At 42.9% G+C, this 17,771-nt stretch overlaps 1 protein-coding gene across 3 annotated transcripts in view; it reads left to right on the forward strand.

Annotated features, from left to right (window-relative positions):
* SDK1 (sidekick cell adhesion molecule 1) overlaps nt 1-17,771 on the forward strand; it is a 415,080-nt gene that overhangs the window by 372,998 nt on the left and 24,311 nt on the right. For all 3 annotated transcript variants that reach the window (XM_026858830.1, XM_026858832.1, XM_026858833.1), the window contains 5 exons: nt 9,835-9,950; nt 11,364-11,550; nt 12,372-12,509; nt 15,612-15,773; nt 16,971-17,096. In XM_026858830.1, coding sequence (XP_026714631.1) covers nt 9,835-9,950; nt 11,364-11,550; nt 12,372-12,509; nt 15,612-15,773; nt 16,971-17,096 — 729 coding nt within the window. The remainder of the gene's footprint in view (nt 1-9,834; nt 9,951-11,363; nt 11,551-12,371; nt 12,510-15,611; nt 15,774-16,970; nt 17,097-17,771) is intronic.

A 17,771-nucleotide genomic window follows, 5' to 3' on the forward strand; every position in this document is an offset into this window, starting at 1 on the left:
TTAAGGTGTTTGCCTTTTAATTGCTGACACTTCTCAACATCCACAGAAAGCTACTTTTGGGGGATGGCAGGGTGTTTCAAGCACTGATTTTCCTTTCCCCCTCTGCTCTAACTTTAAAGAATCTGCGGAGCTCTTCCAAGATCATGCTCAATTGTGAATGAGCCTTACACAGCCGTTCTGGGAATGCCCTGCTCCAGGAGTGACACTGGCTTTTCATCCTGTCCCCGGTGTCTTTCTCTCTAAGAAAGCAGTTCTCCTCTGAGCTCAGAGTTAAAGATCCAAGCCATGTTTTCCAACAAAGCATTAAAAGAGAGAGTAAAGTCAGAGCAGAGCAAGAAAGGGAAACTGCAGGATGATGAAGAGGAAAAACGTGGTGAGACATTTCCTGCTTGGACTGGAAAAGAAACTGCTTTTCAGTTTCTCTTGCATTACTGGAAACCATTATGTCTGTATCCCAAATGCATTCTGTTTCTGAGAGTAGGATCAGCCACTGGGGTACATCCCATCAGTATTTCTTAGTGGATTTTAAACTCTTCCAGCCTCGCTGTATACATGGTTTCCACTTGGGGCTTGTCTGCAGCAAGTCCAATCTGGATTTGTTGTTCCCATCAATGCAGCTCCACTGGTGGTAATAGCAGTATAGATAACACTCGGCTGCATTATCTAATCCTGCAGGGCTGTGACAGGATAGTAAAAAATAACAAACTAAAGTGTACCTACATTAGAGCATTAGTCATTCCTTGTGTGTTGCTGGTATTGCTGCAATGCTGGGCAATTATGCATATGAGTTTTTCTATATAAACCTTGGCTCCCTTTCCTATTCAAACTGGCTATTTTTTTAAGGGTAGATTTACGTTCTTAATCTGTTTACAGATGAGCACAAAGGTTTCATAATTAAACTTCCAAATTGGGTAGCTTAGCTCAGTAGTTACTTTTATAATAGTAAGACAGAAAGTAACCGTGCCAGTGTGTCTGTGGAAGAAGTGTCCTTAATGTCAACATGTCAAAAAGACATCCCTGTAGCTCTCTGGAGACTGAAATCTAGTGTCAAGGCAGAAGGAAGCAAAGTCTAAGTGAGAGTTGTACTGCTGTCAAAGCAAGTTATTCTGCCACATAGGAGAAGGAATTTTAAGAGAATGCACTGGAAAGCAGTGTCCAGATTGAGACATAGATTTGATGGGTTTATTTGACATCTTTAATTCTCCATTGACAATCCAGAAGCTCCCTAAAATGATTTGCAATGTTTTCATGCTGCAAGTAAAAGCTGAATGTGCGCCTCATTAACAGCTCATTAAGTTGTTAATATTGGTCATAAGCAGCCTTTGCTACAGCACAATGCTTTATACAGTGCTGCAGCTCCTGCTTAGCTCTGCTGTAATTGCCTCTTTTTATCACATCTCAATATAGGAAAGATGTTTCTGTCCAAGCAAAAATATCATCAGTTTTTGATCAACTGTGCTTTGCTTACCTCTGCCACTGCTATTGCTGGTGTGGGTGGTGTTGGGCTGCAATTGCCATGCGACATTTTGCTCAGATGATGAACTTCCATCTCACAAACCCAACAATTTGATGTCGATTTTCAGTACTGACTGTAGCCTGAGACAGACAGACTCTCCGTACTCAAATTCATCATCAGCACTCCTGTCTTTGTTCTGTAGTTGGTGCAAGCAGCAGTGGGAGTGGTAGGACAAATTAGCTGTTCTGCTGCAGTGTTATATGGCCTGTGAAGAACCGAGTGCAGGGACATCCCTGCGCAGTACACGCAGGGCGGAGGGATGAGAAGCCTGTTCCTGTATGCAAAGCCTTACTGAACTAACAGCAGAGCTACTCTATTAAAAGCAAAGGAATTAACCTTCCTTTCAAAAACATGAGCAATCAGTAGTGAAGTAAAATGGACCATAAATTGCACTGGTAAAGAAGTGGGGAAGCCCCTGGCTGATAACTCATATTCAACCAGACACAGGCTGGAGTTTGAGTATTTTTGACTAAAGGGTTGTATCTGCAGCCAAATTTCTATTTCCTCTAATTGTGCAGTCCTGCTCTGCTTGTTTTCAGTCATCCTGGGATATGTGAGCAAAATGTTGTAAGTATTTTCATATGGGTCTCAACTCCCGTGGCTTTGCCTCCTCTGTACATCTTTGCTGTGAAGCCAGCTGTAGAGAAACACAGTTGGTTTTCTTTTCTGACATCTGTTTGCTGTACCCATCGTCAATCATGGAGCTGGAGGCATTTCAGGTTGCCTGTTGTAGACTGAAAACAAAAAAAGTTGCCATTTTTTCTTAAGAAAGTATGAGTTAGCAATATTCTAAAACATTCTGGCCACTGCAATCTGGACACCAAGATGATCTGGGGGTATGGGACCACACTGATGAACTCAGGGATGCTATGACTGCAAAATAAACAATGAAAGAGAAGACTCTCACTCAGAGTTGAGAAGATGTAAATTTAATCTCTCTCTCCCCAGGAGCACAGTTCTCCATGGGTTCCCTGGGGTTCTCGACCATTGCAATCTGTAAATCCTAAATTAATCCCTCATGGGGGTCAGCTACCCAATCTTGCATTAAAGCCACAGCAAAAGGTTATCGCAGTGGCAGATCTCACCTGCTCTGTTTGATTTTTTTTCTGATACGGCTTTTAACATTTGGTATATGGCAAACCCAGTGGAGATTCACCCTAATTATTTGATACGCTCTCTTGACTTTATGGAGCATAAGGAGTTGGTGCTTATTAGGCTTTAGTAGGTGCTGCCGTTACTGTTAGTGAACATTAAGTGGGTGCATTTGTCTGCTGCCATGATCTTGTGGTATTATGATGTTAGAGTGTGGGATTAACAAATTATAATGAGTGGAACACGACTATAAATGGAGGAGGAGGAGTCTTGGGAGCCAGATTGCCTGGGGAAATAGTCTGAAGTAGGTAATTTTGCCTCTGTCTAACGAGTAAACTTTGTTAAGAGAGTTGAGAAGCGGTACTTTCCCACCCTGTGCTGCTCCCACTCCTCCTGGTGCACATTGGGGAGGATCAGGCCATTGAACAATCCTCAGTGCCTCCTGGGGGGTGAATCCTGCACTCTTCAGAGCTGACACACCACTTTCACGCTGGGTTATCTCTAGTAGCGTTTGCAGAGCTAACCTCAATTTGCATTGATGTAAGCGAGAGGGGATTTTAGATTGTAGGTTGTCTGTCTGTTTGTTTGCACATACCTAATGCTTGTCAGACTCTTGCAGTTCCTGCTCATGGGTCCATCTCTGCTGACTAATAGGCTGCCTGCCGACGTGTGATCATATCCTTGTTGACACAAAAGAAACAGAGGGAAAAGCTCGTTTTATTATTTTCCCCCTTCCTGTTTTAACCACGTGTATGCTCTTTCCAGAGGCAGTCTGACAGTTCTGTAAGGGCTTTACTTTTGGGCCAAGCACTCTCAGTCCCATGACGGATAATCTCAGTATGCAATGCGATAGCCTATTTTAGGTTTGTATTAGCTAAGTAGAACTGTGGGCTTCAGCAAAAGGAAAGTGTGGAGGTTTTCTTGCAGGGTCTAACTATTTTGCAGTACTGCTCCATAAGATTTGACTCGGTTGCAGATATTGTAATGTGATCATTGGTAACTTTTTCTGCATCACTCAGATGGTGTCTGTCCCATGAAAATCCTGGATTGCACATGGCTCATTGGGAAATCTGAACCCCATTTTAAAAGATTAGGAATCACAGGAACAGTGTTTTTGCTACCACTGGAAGAGATGGTGAGGGACAGGATGAGAATTACTTCTGCTTGAGTCACTTGCCAGTTTATGAACGTTCTTCATGAATAAGTCATATCCATGGAGGTTTCCTCAGAACATGATTGCCTCCTCAGTTCAAAAAAATGGCATTGGCAGATAACCTCCTACAGTCTGGGTTCATGGAAAGGATGTTCCATTTCTAATCCTTGTTCACATCAATGTTTTTCCAGTCTGTGCAGTGAATGTCATCTCCTTCTTTCCTCCCTCCACCCCCACCTCCCTGTCATATCTCTGTAGATGCTGAAGACATGCATAGCCAATGTTGGGAAGCTTCCCAGTGCTGAGCAAAGAAGCTGGGGATGTTACATCTGTGTATATTTTGCAGCTGCTTTTATTTATTTTCATGACTTAGTACCCCTAAAAATTTGGTGTGGCAAAACATAGCTACTGTGCTAAGTGTAGTATACGGGGAGGGGGCCAAGTGTTTGCCTACTCAGATAATACAGCAACAGAGTAAAGCAACTGTGGGCGGGCTAGATTCCCAAAGTCCCCATCCTGACAGCTATTCTCTGTCCTCTCCATCCCTCCCATCAGGGTAGGTTTGTCTCTATTTTTGCACTGGTTAGATTGTGCTCCCTCTTCATCATTGTTCATGAGGGTGAGAAGATTTTGCTCAAGTACTTCTTGTATTGCTTTCCATTGGTCTCTTGTACTCTAGAAAATGCTTTAATTTCTCTTACATTGATCTATGCAACCATGTAAATCAACATATATCACATATACCACCACCCCCAAAAAAGGGTTGTTTCCTACTAAACCCTGTTTTTTCCAGCTGCTTTAACCTTCTTCCCCACCCAGTAGGTTGTTGGGCTTCTCAAGATAGGGGAGTCCAGATTACTCCTTTCCTGAGACTCATTTCAAGTCACAGAGTGACACAAAATCAATAACTGTGACAAAGTTAATAACTACCAGAGCACAAGGTTTTGGTGCCAAATTGTCACACCTGAAAAATAGGGTAGGAGCACTCAGGTCCAGTATTAACAAATGGAGCTGTGTTGGAGGGGTTAAGACCCACATCCTTTGTATGTAGGTCTTGCCTGTCTTGTTGCATCTGAAATCTGAGTAACCCCAGAAAGTGCAGTCCATGGAAGAAGTGCGTACTTCCATCTCAAAATGTAGCCTAGCTTAAAACAGCCAGAAATTGGTGGGAAACATCTTTTACATTCTAAATATAGCGTGTGCCGCTTTGTCACAGCGGAAAGCAGCTTCGCGGTAGCTGTTTTTGAAGCACAATTAACTAATTGTTATTGAACTAATCAGCATCACTCACGCAGCATTCCTGACGGCTCAGAGGTACCGCTGCACAGGGGAAGTGTTTCTCACTCCCAGCTCTCTTTTGCAGACATTGTAAGAAAATGGCCAATAAATGCTGAACATTTTTCTCGCATGCTGCTTTCCCTTTGTGGTAGGAGTGGCTGCAACATCTGCAGATACACCTATTTGTGCTTCCTTGGGAAGTACTGTCCTTGCGTTCCTTCTCTAAGCCCATACTACAAGAAAACCTCTTGCGTCTCACTTTGCCCATTCTGCAGATCAGTCTTGCTGTTTTATCTTGTGACCTTCTGTTTGTTTTGTTGTGTTTGGCTTTTATAATCCACTTAACTGTTGCTTATCTATGCCATAACTTGAGGGCAGTGTCTGCAAGGGGAGAAGAAACAATCTGTTCTCCATGACACTGCAGGAACAGAACTTCAATATGGTGAGGATGGTTCAGGCTAGACATTTAAAAAAACAAAAACAAAAACAAAACAAAACCAAACACCACAACCAACCCAAACCTGAGAGTTATTTTAAGAGTTATTAAAATAGGGATATGCTGACAGAGTTTGTGTGGGGAGGACGGGGGTATCTGGAAAGAGGTCAGTGATCAAGATTACACAAACAGCTGACCAGCTGGGTTTATCCCAGTGTGACGCAGGAGGATGGCTTGTCTGAGCCCTCTCCAAATCCTTTCCAGCTCTATTTTCCATGACTGTGTGTGCCAGGAACCAGTGTGTAAACTTTGGAGGTGCTGCCTGTGCACGCTTTAATTGTCAGCACATGCTGCATTGAATATTGCTGTGTCTTCTCTCTCGTTGTTGCTCACTAGGTAGATAAGATTATGGCTGATACGTCAGAACATGCTGCCACCACCCCTCCATTATAATGTGTAGACATACAGATTAGAGGCTTTTGGGGCCTGGAGCTGTCTCTTTGTTCTGTGTTTATGCAACACATTGTGCAATGAGATTCTGGCCTCTAGGTGCTAACACCAAAATGCAAATATATTGATTACTAGGGAATAAAAGCAGGCGCGTTCACAAAAGCATGCTTTGATGAACTGGGAGGAAAATGCTTGCTAGATAGAAAAGGATCAGAGGTCTTTACAAACCAGAAATTTGCTTGGGATTGTTTGGAACTGTGGGATCAAGCTGATGCACAGAAAATCTTCACTCTCTTTCACTGCATTTTTCTCCTCATTTTTTGCCTGCATGTTTATTTAAATGGCACGAGTACTGGGGAATCTTGTCCCAGACTTGTCTGTGAATTTTCTGACACAATACTGGCATTATAGAAACAATTAGAAAGTCAGTAGAGGAGAAATCCTTTGCTACCCAGAAACTGGAGCAGATGTAAGAGCAGCAAGGAATGCTTCATAAAAACAGTTATTAAGTTTACCCAATGAATCACAAGGATTTGTAGCCTACGTGTGCTACAGAGCATCGTGGCAACTGTCACTAAGAAAAGGAATAATAGTTTCATATTGATGAAAAGCTCTCAGTGCCACACAGCTCAGAGAGCAAATATCCCAAGCAAGCAGCGAGAAAAACTAATGTGAACCCTCTGCAATACACGGAGCTCCGGTGCGGGCAGGCCACTGGGGATTTTAAGCACCTTCTTTTTAAAGGTTATAAGCATTTGCAAGCTCAAATTGACTGCAGTGTGAGCAGAGACTGTTCAGTGTGACTGGAAAATGAGGGCAGTGATATGTTTAAATGTGGATTTAGATGTGTAACTTTTATTCATGGGCTCATTTTGACTTTCTCTTGAATTTCCAGATAGATTTGTTGCCTTTACATGATCCTGCCAACATCATCCCAGTCCATAGATGATGATGGGGTTTTTTTTACTAATTACTATACAACATGCTCAGCCTTTCTCCTTACATTTTGGCTGAGAGTTTCAAGGAGACAATCTCAAAGGTGAATTGAAATCAGATAAGAAGAGAAATGTTTACAAATACCTGCATAAGATTCCAAGGCGGGATTAGACACAGAATTAGACTTCATGAATACACACGTTTTTTTCAGGGAAAGTGAAATGCTTTCTACCTTCCAAGAGCCAGTTTGGACCCTCAGGGGTCTGTGTCATTCCTGCTATAGTTGATAATGTCACTAACACCTAAAGCAGTGTGAGGTATGCAGCTTTAACCTTGCCTTTTATGTATTCGTGATTTCAACAGCCATGAAAAAATTCAGAGCTCAGTAATCTTGAACTGCATTCCTAGAAGGTAAAAGGCTTTTGAATTCACCTTTAAAATACACTTGCTTTTATTGGCACAGGCTGTCCATACATTCGGTGAATTGGTTTGGGGTTTCAAACAGGTAAGAGTCTTTAGGGATGTATTTCCTTCTTTTTGAAGTGTTTCATTTCACCCTTAATGTAACGTGCTGTCTGCACAGAGCCACATCAAGCGTCAGTAGCACTTTTCTCCTGTCCCTTGCTGTCAACAAGAAATCTGTGCTTAGAAGAGGAGGGACACATCAGCCTTTGAAAGTTGAACAGAGAGACAGACTCACAGGGCACAAAACCAAACAATTTGCATCTCCTCGAGGCTCTGGGGTAGTGAAATGTCTTTTTCCACATAATCTTTTTTTTTTTTCTCCTCCCATGAAAATTTTCCACCGCTGTGCCAGCAAAAGTGCAGCTCCAGCAGTGAGAGTGTCAGCGGAGAATGATCGTTGGCAGTTTTTAACCATTGTGTTTCTTAGACATGGTCCAAAAAGGGTTTGAGGAAAAACAGTGTTTTTCTGGCAGCAGGCTGTGCGCGCCGGCTCTTGTAATGGTCGCATCTCGGAAGTGGCAATTGCTGCAGGCTGGAACATGGGATCCAAAGAAAAAAGCTATTGAAGATGCTATTTCAGACCTGAGTATTGAGAGCACTTTGAAGCTGTCAACTCAGGACAGACAGTAGTGTCACTACCTAGAAACAAAATACATTGCTAAAGTGATCCATTTTCGGCTGTGATTGTATGTATTCCTGTTTCCCTGAGCATGTCATCATCTGCAAATCTCCAAGATGTATTTTCAGGTTTGTGCTGTGTGATCAGTTTGGCCTCTCTAATGTGAAAGTCTCAAAATTTTGAGATTCTTGGTCCTTAGCAGAACAGCGCCACGTTGCACTGAACGCAGCCAGGCGGCTTAGCTGCTGCCTTTGCTCCTCCGCGAAGTGCAGGAGACAGGGCAGCCGCGAGCCGAGGGCACCCTTGTGAACAAGCTGTATTTTACTGATGGTCACTGTCACCTCTTGCACTTGCGACATCCAGCCAAAGAGGAAACAAAAACTACAATAAACAAATAGTTTTAACTGAGCATGGGGATAAAGGCTATTTTCAATTTTGCCTTTCACATTTTAATTGTACAGCAATAATTTTGTAATAGAGTTGCCGATGGCAAACATGCAAAAGACATTAACTTTATTTATGTTTTGGATTATTAATGTGGCTGTTAAAATTCCTCCAGTTAGTTTTGATTGAATTGTTTTTTTGTGCGATTCTGTCGTTTAATGGAGCGGTAAATAAGAATTTCTGATAATGAGCCCAAGCATCTGTCACAACAACCTGGCGCTGGTTATTAACATTTCCATTAACGGCAGGGTGGGCAGTGATAATATGGAAACCACACAGTTAGAACAAAATAAATAGTTGGTGTCAGGCTGAGTGGGTGTTAATTACTATTTTATTTTATAACTCTGGGGGGAGGGAGTATTGGTAGAAAAGTCTGACTTATGAAGGTCATTCTCTCTGAAGAAAGAAGTCTCCAGAGGAACAGATAACCGGGGCTATCTGACTTGAGTAGTGAATGTTTTATCACTTCTATTTACGGCCCATAAAGGGGCAGAGAGAAAAGAGGCAGCTCTCTCAGGTGGTCTGGGTGAAGGCTATGGCACCGTGAACATGATGAAAGGAGAAGTGTACCCTTTGCCCTGCTTTTCTCTTCCTACTTCTGGAGTTTGAACTGGACATGCTTCAGCACCTCTTCTGTAAACAGAACATGTGCTGTTTTGTTAAGACGTGCCGGAGGCAGAGACAGCAGGTCGGGAAAACAGACCATCCCCGCTAGCCGCTGGGGAAGAAAATCCACCTGCACCAAGTTGGATCCTGACAAAGGGAGGGATGGTGTGACCCAGGTGCACTCAGAGATTAGTTTTCTAGCAAAGCACAATGCAAAGAAGAAATGCCATCAGGAGCCAAAGACAGCCAGCATGTATATGTGAAGGTATAATCAAAACAGAGCTAACAAGTAGAAAACTAAAGGTGATTTTGTCATACATAAAATGTTAGTTGATTGATTAGTGTCTGACTGGGTTTGGAGGTAATTTTAGACAGTATTTTGGCCCTAAGTCCTGGAGCCTTGAAGACAGGCTGTTATAAAGACCCGTTGCTGAGTGGGAGGCCAGGCTGATGGCAGCAAGGGGCTGCCGTGCTCCCAGTTACTGTCAGAAGCTGTCGGTCAGGGGTGCAGTGTCACTGCCAAAGGCAAGCCCCAAATGATACTGTAGAATGAAGACAAAATTCTCCTTTTCCAAAGCCGCTGTCAGGATTCGGTTGGTTCAGTATGTACCCCAGTCTGTGTGGGACAGGACATAACCACGTCCTGGAGGCGCAGCTGCTCCTCAGCCCGTGGGTGCTGAGATTTCCCGGAGCTGTGGATACCTCCAGGGCTGACTCCATTAGCTGACTTGAGGTGTGAACAGTCTGTCTTGGGTCCTTCTGCAAATGGAAAACTGCAACCTGGATATGAACTAGTTCTGCTTGTCACTGTTAATTCTTCTGTCCTCCTTTCTTTCTAGCACCAGCGCTGGCCCCACAGAACATCCAAGTAAACTCCCTTTCTGCAAGCCAGCTGGAGCTCACCTGGGACCCCCCTCCAGCTGACAGCCAAAATGGGAACATCCAAGGCTACAAGGCAATCCTCCTGTTCCTACTGATTTCATTTATCTTGCTGGGCATTGCTATTACTTGTGAGATAGCTCTATAAACGACAGTTGCCCTCGCTGCATAAGGCAGATTAAAACAGCATTCAGACTGCAGTACGGAAATGACACTAAGTCCCTAAACCAAAAGAAAGAGAATGAGATTGCAGGAGAAGAAAAGAAAAAGTGTGTTGCTATTTATGGAGAAGGAGAGCATGGGGAAACAGGGTATGCAGATAAGGAGGTAGCTCCACTTATGCGGGCAACATATCTGCTCCAAAAAGCACAAGAACTAGGGGCAAGAAACTATGAAGAAAATTAACTGAGCTTTCTATCTATCAAATGTTAAAAGCCATTAGGAAAAGCAGAGCTTTTTCCAAGCTAGAAGCCTGAGCCAGGTCAGATTTCAGAAGAATTATTTCATTTCCTTAACTTTAACAAAATTAAATCAGAGTATTAATTGTGTTTGGTTCACGGGAGATGAGCACGTTGCAGAGGCATGTTGTTTAGTTTCTCCAGCATGAGAATGGACCCTTAGAGAGTGGAAATGGGCAAGTCTACAAACACTGGAGCTTGGCTTGGGTTCAGTGTCTGGCTCTGCCTCTGTCCATGAATTTAGGTCCATAAGCGAAGAAAAGCCAAGCCAATGTGAATAATCTGGCATCCCTTCTTGGCAGTTACAAGCATCCTTATATATCAATTCATGTTCTTTTCCTTTTGTACGTATATAGATGGCTCTAACAGCTTGGCTTGCGGAGCCAAGGTGGAGACTTGCCTTGGCTCATTCTCTCAACTTTCTGGCTTGCTTTGGCCTGTTGTAATGCTCTCTTTGCCAGGCCTGTCCAATAAGTAGGGCTGGCACCACCTTTCCTCTTGGAAATGACTTCTCCGAAGCTTAATTTTATGGCATCAGGATTAAAAATTATGTAAAGGAAGAATAGGGAAAAGTATCTCAAGGAACTTTAGGGAAAGTCTTTATTACCCTCTTCAGGAAAACGTTTGCTTGTCTGTCTGTGAACACAAATGGTGAACCATTGTGTGCATACAGAGATGAATTATGGACCATCATATCAGGATGCCGGTGCTGACAGGCAGCTAGCATTTCAGGGAAAATTTAAAAACTGACCTCTCGTTGCTGAACTCTGGCAGCTCATATCTGCTGTCATTAGGCCATATTCTTCAGCCTGTGCTCTATTTTTGAGTGGTGCACTCAGCTACTTGGTCACTGGACTCAGGGGAATTTGCCAAAGGAAGAGAAAAGATTAGACATGTGGTGAAAAGTATTAGTATGCCATTTAACGGAGGAGTACAGAGCAAGACTGCACCATCTCCCTGATCTTTTATAGCTGCAATGCCCAGATATTTTCTAGGTGTAGGATACATAAAATATCTCACTGTTCCAACAGATTTATTACTGGGAGAGCGACATCCAAAATGACACAGAGAAAGTGAAGGTGCTTTTCCTCCCAGAGACAACAGTCCGGCTCAAAAATCTGACCAGCCATACGCAGTACATGGTCTGCATCTCCGCTTTCAACGCAGCTGGGGACGGCCCCAGGAGCAGCCCGTCACGGGGCAGGACACACCAGGCGGGTACGGGATGGTTGTCTTGTCTCAGAGCACAAGCTGTGCAGCAACCAGCGTGTAACAGTGGCTAAGGGACATGGGTGGATGCAGGAGAGCACTGGTGTTGAGATTTAGGTTTTGGATGGGTTATTACATTGCAATGGTCTTGGAGGGGAAAAAAGGGATCAAGTAAGTGGACCATGTGGGAAAGGGAGTGATACAGCAGAAACAAGAATGGACTGGCAGAAGGACCAGTCCCTTCACAACGTCCAGAAAGAAACTCTCTGTGGGTCTGTTTGTGCTCTGCTATGACATCTGAAAACCTAAAGGAACTCATCTCCGGTGCCTGAAAATTGTCCAAATAGTCCTGTGAGAGAATTATTGTGCTTTTTATAATTCCTCTTTTTAAAAAAAAAAAAAAAAAAAAAAAAAAAAAGCTGGATCAGCAGCCACACAGGCAGACTGAGCTGTCTCTGTGCTGGATGTGACCATGGTGGGAGTGCTCCAGCACAGGGTGAAGGCAATGCCCTTGGTGGTGGCTGTGAAGAGGAGGTGTGCACTCGGGCTGTATGCTCATGCAGCACCCTTCTGAGGGTCTTTCCCTTCTGTCCTATCTCCCTGCTTGCTTTTGAGGTTCAGCTTTGCAGCTGAGAGGCTGTTTATTTTTTTTTTTCGGAGAGGCTGGGTTTTCTGACTGATTACAGGACATTGGGATACAATTGACAGATCTCATCCTCAGCTTGTTTCCTTTAGATTTAGGCTGGGAAAATAAACCAATGTTTTATAATACATATGTATATCAGATTGACTACTGCTACTGCAATTCAATCTTTTTGTAATCCTTTCAGCACCCAGTGCTCCCAGCTTTTTGGTGTTCTCTGAAATCACTTGCACTACACTCAATGTGTCTTGGGGCGAGCCGACAGCAGCAAATGGAGTCCTGCAGGGTTATCGAGTAGTCTATGAGCCTTTGGCTCCCGTCCAGGGTAAGAAAGACCTCTGATCATACATATTCATGGGGAAATGACAGAAAAGTACTGGAGTATCTTTTATCTCTGCCCAATTTCCTACTTGTTCTCTGCTGTTTTCCAAGAGAAGCCAGGTGGCAGAGGGTAAGTAAAACAATTCCACTTTTGCCAAAACTGTTCAGCAAACTATAATATTGTGGAATATAGGTTTTGTCTGTCCTCTCTCATTTTCTTGCACAAACTATATTCTCTGTGATTTGAAAAGTCATTTTATGGCCATCGTTACCGGCTATGGACAAAGAGGAAACAGCCTGAGAGTGCCTGATTGTCTCCCCGCGTTGCACTTTGAAATTGCTGAGTAGGCTCCATCTCAGAATAGTCGTCAGACACATTTGTGTTGCTTATCACATCATGTGTCACTTCTGTTATCGCAAAGATTGCCTGGGCATCAAATGTGCTAGTCATCACTGGTACCGCTGCTGCTTTTGACAGAGGAGAATAACTGTGTTAGAGATTTACTTGTGTCTGTTTACATGGAGTTTTCAAGTAGCATTTTTAACCCAGCACCAGATTTAAGCTGGACCACAACAATGTGGTGGCCACAAATGTTTCATTAATTTGCCAGAACAGCAACAGAGAAGGATTTGGCAATTTCTCTGAAAACAAATGTAAATTCATTCCAAAGGTGAATTAGAAAAGATTACAGATTGTGGATGGTCTTATTAATATTTTTATATTCCTGGTAGATCGCCAATAGTTCAATAGGATGTCCAACTTTGGCAGTGTGACAGCAGGGAGAGTAATTTTAGCCATTGCCAATCCATTTTAAACTCTTTTTCAAAGAAATAAGGATATCAATCACTCGTATTTGCTTTTTCTGTAAGGAATAAAGATCTATATTGTCTGAATATCTATGTCTCATGCACTGAGGAAGTTATATTCAGGAATGAAAACACGAGAATAAAAGCACTTTCAGCCTTTGCGGCTGGCAGGTTTGAGCACAAACAGCTAATGCAGAAAGCATTTCTAATTCTGACCAAGAAATGTACGCAGGGTATGCAGGAGGTTCAGGCTGTTCGGGCATTTCCTGCCTTTTATTCATTCCTGCATAGTGTTTAATAATATATTTTTTCCCCTGAAAATATGGACGTGTCAGATCATGTTTTCTCTGTATGCGTTTGACTTAACATCATCAGAATCTTTGTTTTCTTCTCTCCCCCACATCTGCCTGTGCTATCTCTGACTCCAGTTTGTCTCGCCTTCCCCCACAGAAGATTTCTGATGTGAGCAGGGAGGTTATGGAGGGCTTTTCCTCAGATTCTAAATTTTTGCCAAAATTTATTTCCCAGTTTCCACCCATTTGCTCTCATGCCAACATTTTTCTTTCACCAAACATATTTATTCTCCCACCATGGTAAGTAATCCCTCCCTCGATGCCATCATTTTCCTCTGATAGAAAAGCCATGCTCCTTTATTTAGAGAGCAAGGTAAGCCAAACTTATTTGAAGCATAATAGAGCACGTAATGGTGCTGAAAGCAGGCAGAGAGGCTTGTGGGGCCAGCAGCTCCCAGATCCCACGATCCCGGAGGGTCCTTCCAGCCCCAGGTCTCATGTTCCTCTGTGCCAGCACTACAGCGCAACAGCATGGATGGACCCGACCCCCGGTGCTTTTTTCCTGCATCTTTTGACTTTACACCCATCCATGATTTTTGGCTGAGCATCCTCGCCGTTGTGACACCTCCTGCCTTCCCACTCACAAGCCACCGCTTAAAACCTGCACACTGTGCAAAACTTTCTAACTGTGATCTGTTCTTTAGCACAGCCCTCTCCCTCTTTGACCTTTTATTGTTTAAGCTTTACTGTGTTATGTTTTACACAGTAATAGACAACAAAATTGCCCTGGAGCCTTTTTTAACAGTTCCTTTCTTTTGGAACATAACTTCAAAATGACAAATGCTTCCTGATTTGTCTCAGAGAAATGAAATAGTACACCTAGGGAAGGAGGGAGCACTTTTACTGCTTCCTCGTTAACCAAGGAAAGATTCCTGGAGTTATAAATTGTATCTGGGAGAAAACTTTGAACAGAAATTGCGTGGACATTATTCTTTATTTAACTGATAAAAACTGAAAGCATCATCTTGATTTGCATAAAATAAGCATCTGGATTGAAAAGCATCTTCCTTCTACATTTTTCTGGAAAGATAAACTATCAAGCAGCCTTCTCTAGCGGGAAGAACATTCTCCCACTTCCTATCTTCTTGGTTTGAAATGTGTTATGTACATCTACAGAACCAAAAAAAATACCAAAAGGGTTCTGCAAATTTGAACTTTCTGTTCTGTAAAATGTTTTATAAATCAATTTCCTTTGACTTACTTTTAGAAAATTTAAATGAAAACTAGCATTTTTATTTTCAAAGCACTCATTACTGCTCTGCCCTTTAAGCAGCACTGAGGACCTAAACATGAAACTAACTATGAGCTTTGATGAAGGGAACAGCACTGGTTTTAATTCATCTGTGTGAGAAAAATTCTTAAGAGAGTGAGAAGAGTGAAACACAAGTCACAACTTCAGACTTGTCGAAGCTAATATTGCTTTGATGGCATCCCCTGTTGAAGTGACATTTATACCCACAAGTTACCTGTGAGATACACAGCCTTCATTCTGCATTCACTTGGTAATGGTGGAAACGACAGGACAACATGAAAGAGCCTTGGCCCTTGTTTCCTCCTCCAGGCAATGTTGCAGGTTACTTGGCAAAGGAGCAGTGGAGAAGTGCTGGCTTAGAAAGCAGTCTGCAATGCGCAGTCCTCTTCGTTTACCTCCTCCTTTCTTCCCAGAGTAATTAGTGAAGTTGCGTGTAGTCTCTTGGTAATTTCCCAGTTGTGTTGTAAGGTTTTTTTCTTGTCGGTACCCACTTATCAAGCTTAAACTGTAATTATACTTATCAGTGCTGAAAATTGGCTATTATCACTACTTAAACTCCCGCTAATTGTAAGAAATACTTTCTTAGCAAACTGTTAGATAATTTTACTTACCATCTAGATGTAATAAGCTCCACTTGATTTCTTCTTTTGCATTGTAACCTTCTCTTATTTTTTAATCTGCATGGCTTTTCTAGGGGTGAGTAAGGTGGTGACTGTGGACATTAAAGGGAACTGGCAACGCTGGTTGAAGGTCCGAGATCTCACCAAGGGCATGACCTATTTATTCAGGGTGCAAGCCCGAACCATCGCCTATGGACCTGAACTGCAAGCCAATGTCACAGCTGGGCCAGCAGAAGGTAAGTGGAACCATAAAAGCATGTCACACGCCAAATCAGTTATACAAACATGATCCAACAGCAGGGAATAGTCCACTCAGGGCTTCACATGAATTTCCAAGCCAAGGAGAAGTTGAGTCACAGGAGCTCAGGACATGATTCAGTGGGTTTCACAACTGCTCATGAAAAACATGTTTCCTTTTTTCCTGAAATCTAGAATTCTGATGTGAATAAACAAAACAATGTGAATAAATCATAACTCAAACGGGATAGCCAGGGATTTCACAGCTGCAGCCTTAGAGCACAGTGCGTAATTCTGACTGTACTGCTATGCGGTGGAGTCAGAACTGGAATAACTCTGCTGAAACCAGCCGAGGATCCTGGATGTAAAGCCAGAAAGAATTTACAATTATTCTCTCCTGACACTTTGGCTTATGTGGAGGGAGAGGTCTGCAAATTTCCTGATATATCAAGAAGAGCTACAGGCTGAACACCAGCTTGGTTCAATGTGTGTACCAAAAGAGTTAGTTCTTTTATTTGATCAGTGATTTTGATAAACAGATAATCTAACAAGGTAAGTGACCTCCAAATGTTATAACCCTGTCCAGTAAATCACAGAACATCAATGCAGTGATGGAATTTCTGATTTTTTGCTTGTTTTCCAGCTCAGGGAAATATTTGCTCCCCCCATCAGAGCCACATCTGGCAGTTCCACCCTTCTGGGTGCCAGCAAGCTTTCATTAGCTCCGTCGCCATTGTCTGGGATAGCGGCGCTATGGATCCACAGTTTAACTCTCATGCCCTCCACCACAGACAGTATAAAGCAGGAATCCTCTCTAGTGTGGCTGTGGCACCTTCCCAAGTGGATGGGCAGGCAGCTGTCCCTGCAAACCTCTCCCTGAAACCTGGAGGCTGGCTTCACCTCTCAAGTCAGAAATAGCAGTGGCAATGTGCAAACGCTGCAGATATGCTAATGGTTAAAATGAGAGTGGGTTTACTCTTTCCTTCTTAACACAGGTAATTGTAAAACCCAGCCATTGATATACGACAGCTGGTGTGAAAACGAGTGAAAAATTCAGGTTACCAGCCCACTGAGCTGCCTATATGTTGACCAATATTTCTAGATAATTTTTTCCCCTATACCAGTAGAAGAAATGGAAAATACAGCAGTCTGCCTGTGATACCACAATCATTTGTTAACCTTGTTTCATCCTTCAGGGTCTCCTGGCTCCCCTCAGGAAATTCTGGTGACAAAATCTGCTTCTGGGCTGACGCTACAATGGACTGAGGGAGATTCAGGAGAAAAACCCACAACTGGCTACATCATAGAGGCACGACCCTCAGGTAAGCCGTGGGAAACACAAAGAGCTTGATGTAATGAGTTCCCTTCCTTCGGTCCATACTGAAAACCATCCCACAGTGGAAAGGTTGTTTCTCATTCCAGTAAGGTAATGGGATTTTGTGAGAGAACGTTATCGCCAGCCAGTATTAAACCGTTGCTGGTTTATTATGTGGTTTAGCACATTTTCTCCTGTTTAGGAATAGTCACAGAAAATTACCCTGAGTGCTCTGGCTTTCACTGTGCTATATCGCTGGTAAATCATCCAACTGATGAGTTAATACAGTTAATAATTAAAACTCACTTAAATACTTACATCGTCTTTCATGCACAAGAACTAATTAGTACTTGCAAGCTGTATTTTGAGGACCACAGATAGAAATCTGTCCTCTTCTGCAGCAGAACACAGCAGCTAATTATTGTTTTACTGTTAATAATAGGGCCAGGACTTTAGCACCACATACACATCACTTTCCACATTTATTCTGCAGGGGGAAGGCATTAGAGGGGGAAAAGGATTCCCCTCATCACCACAGTTTTTCTCGGTGCTTTCTCAGAGCTCCTTTGCTTCTGGGATTTGCATTTTACTGAAGCTGCTCTTTGCTTTTTCCAGAATATTTCCCAAGTTAGAGAAGGTAATTTTAAAAGTAGGCGTATGCTCCAGCCTGTCCGCAGCCTCT

This window comes from Athene cunicularia (assembly GCF_003259725.1).
Source record: "Athene cunicularia isolate RWA chromosome 14 unlocalized genomic scaffold, athCun1 chr14_part1, whole genome shotgun sequence".
NCBI lineage: Eukaryota > Metazoa > Chordata > Aves > Strigiformes > Strigidae > Athene > Athene cunicularia.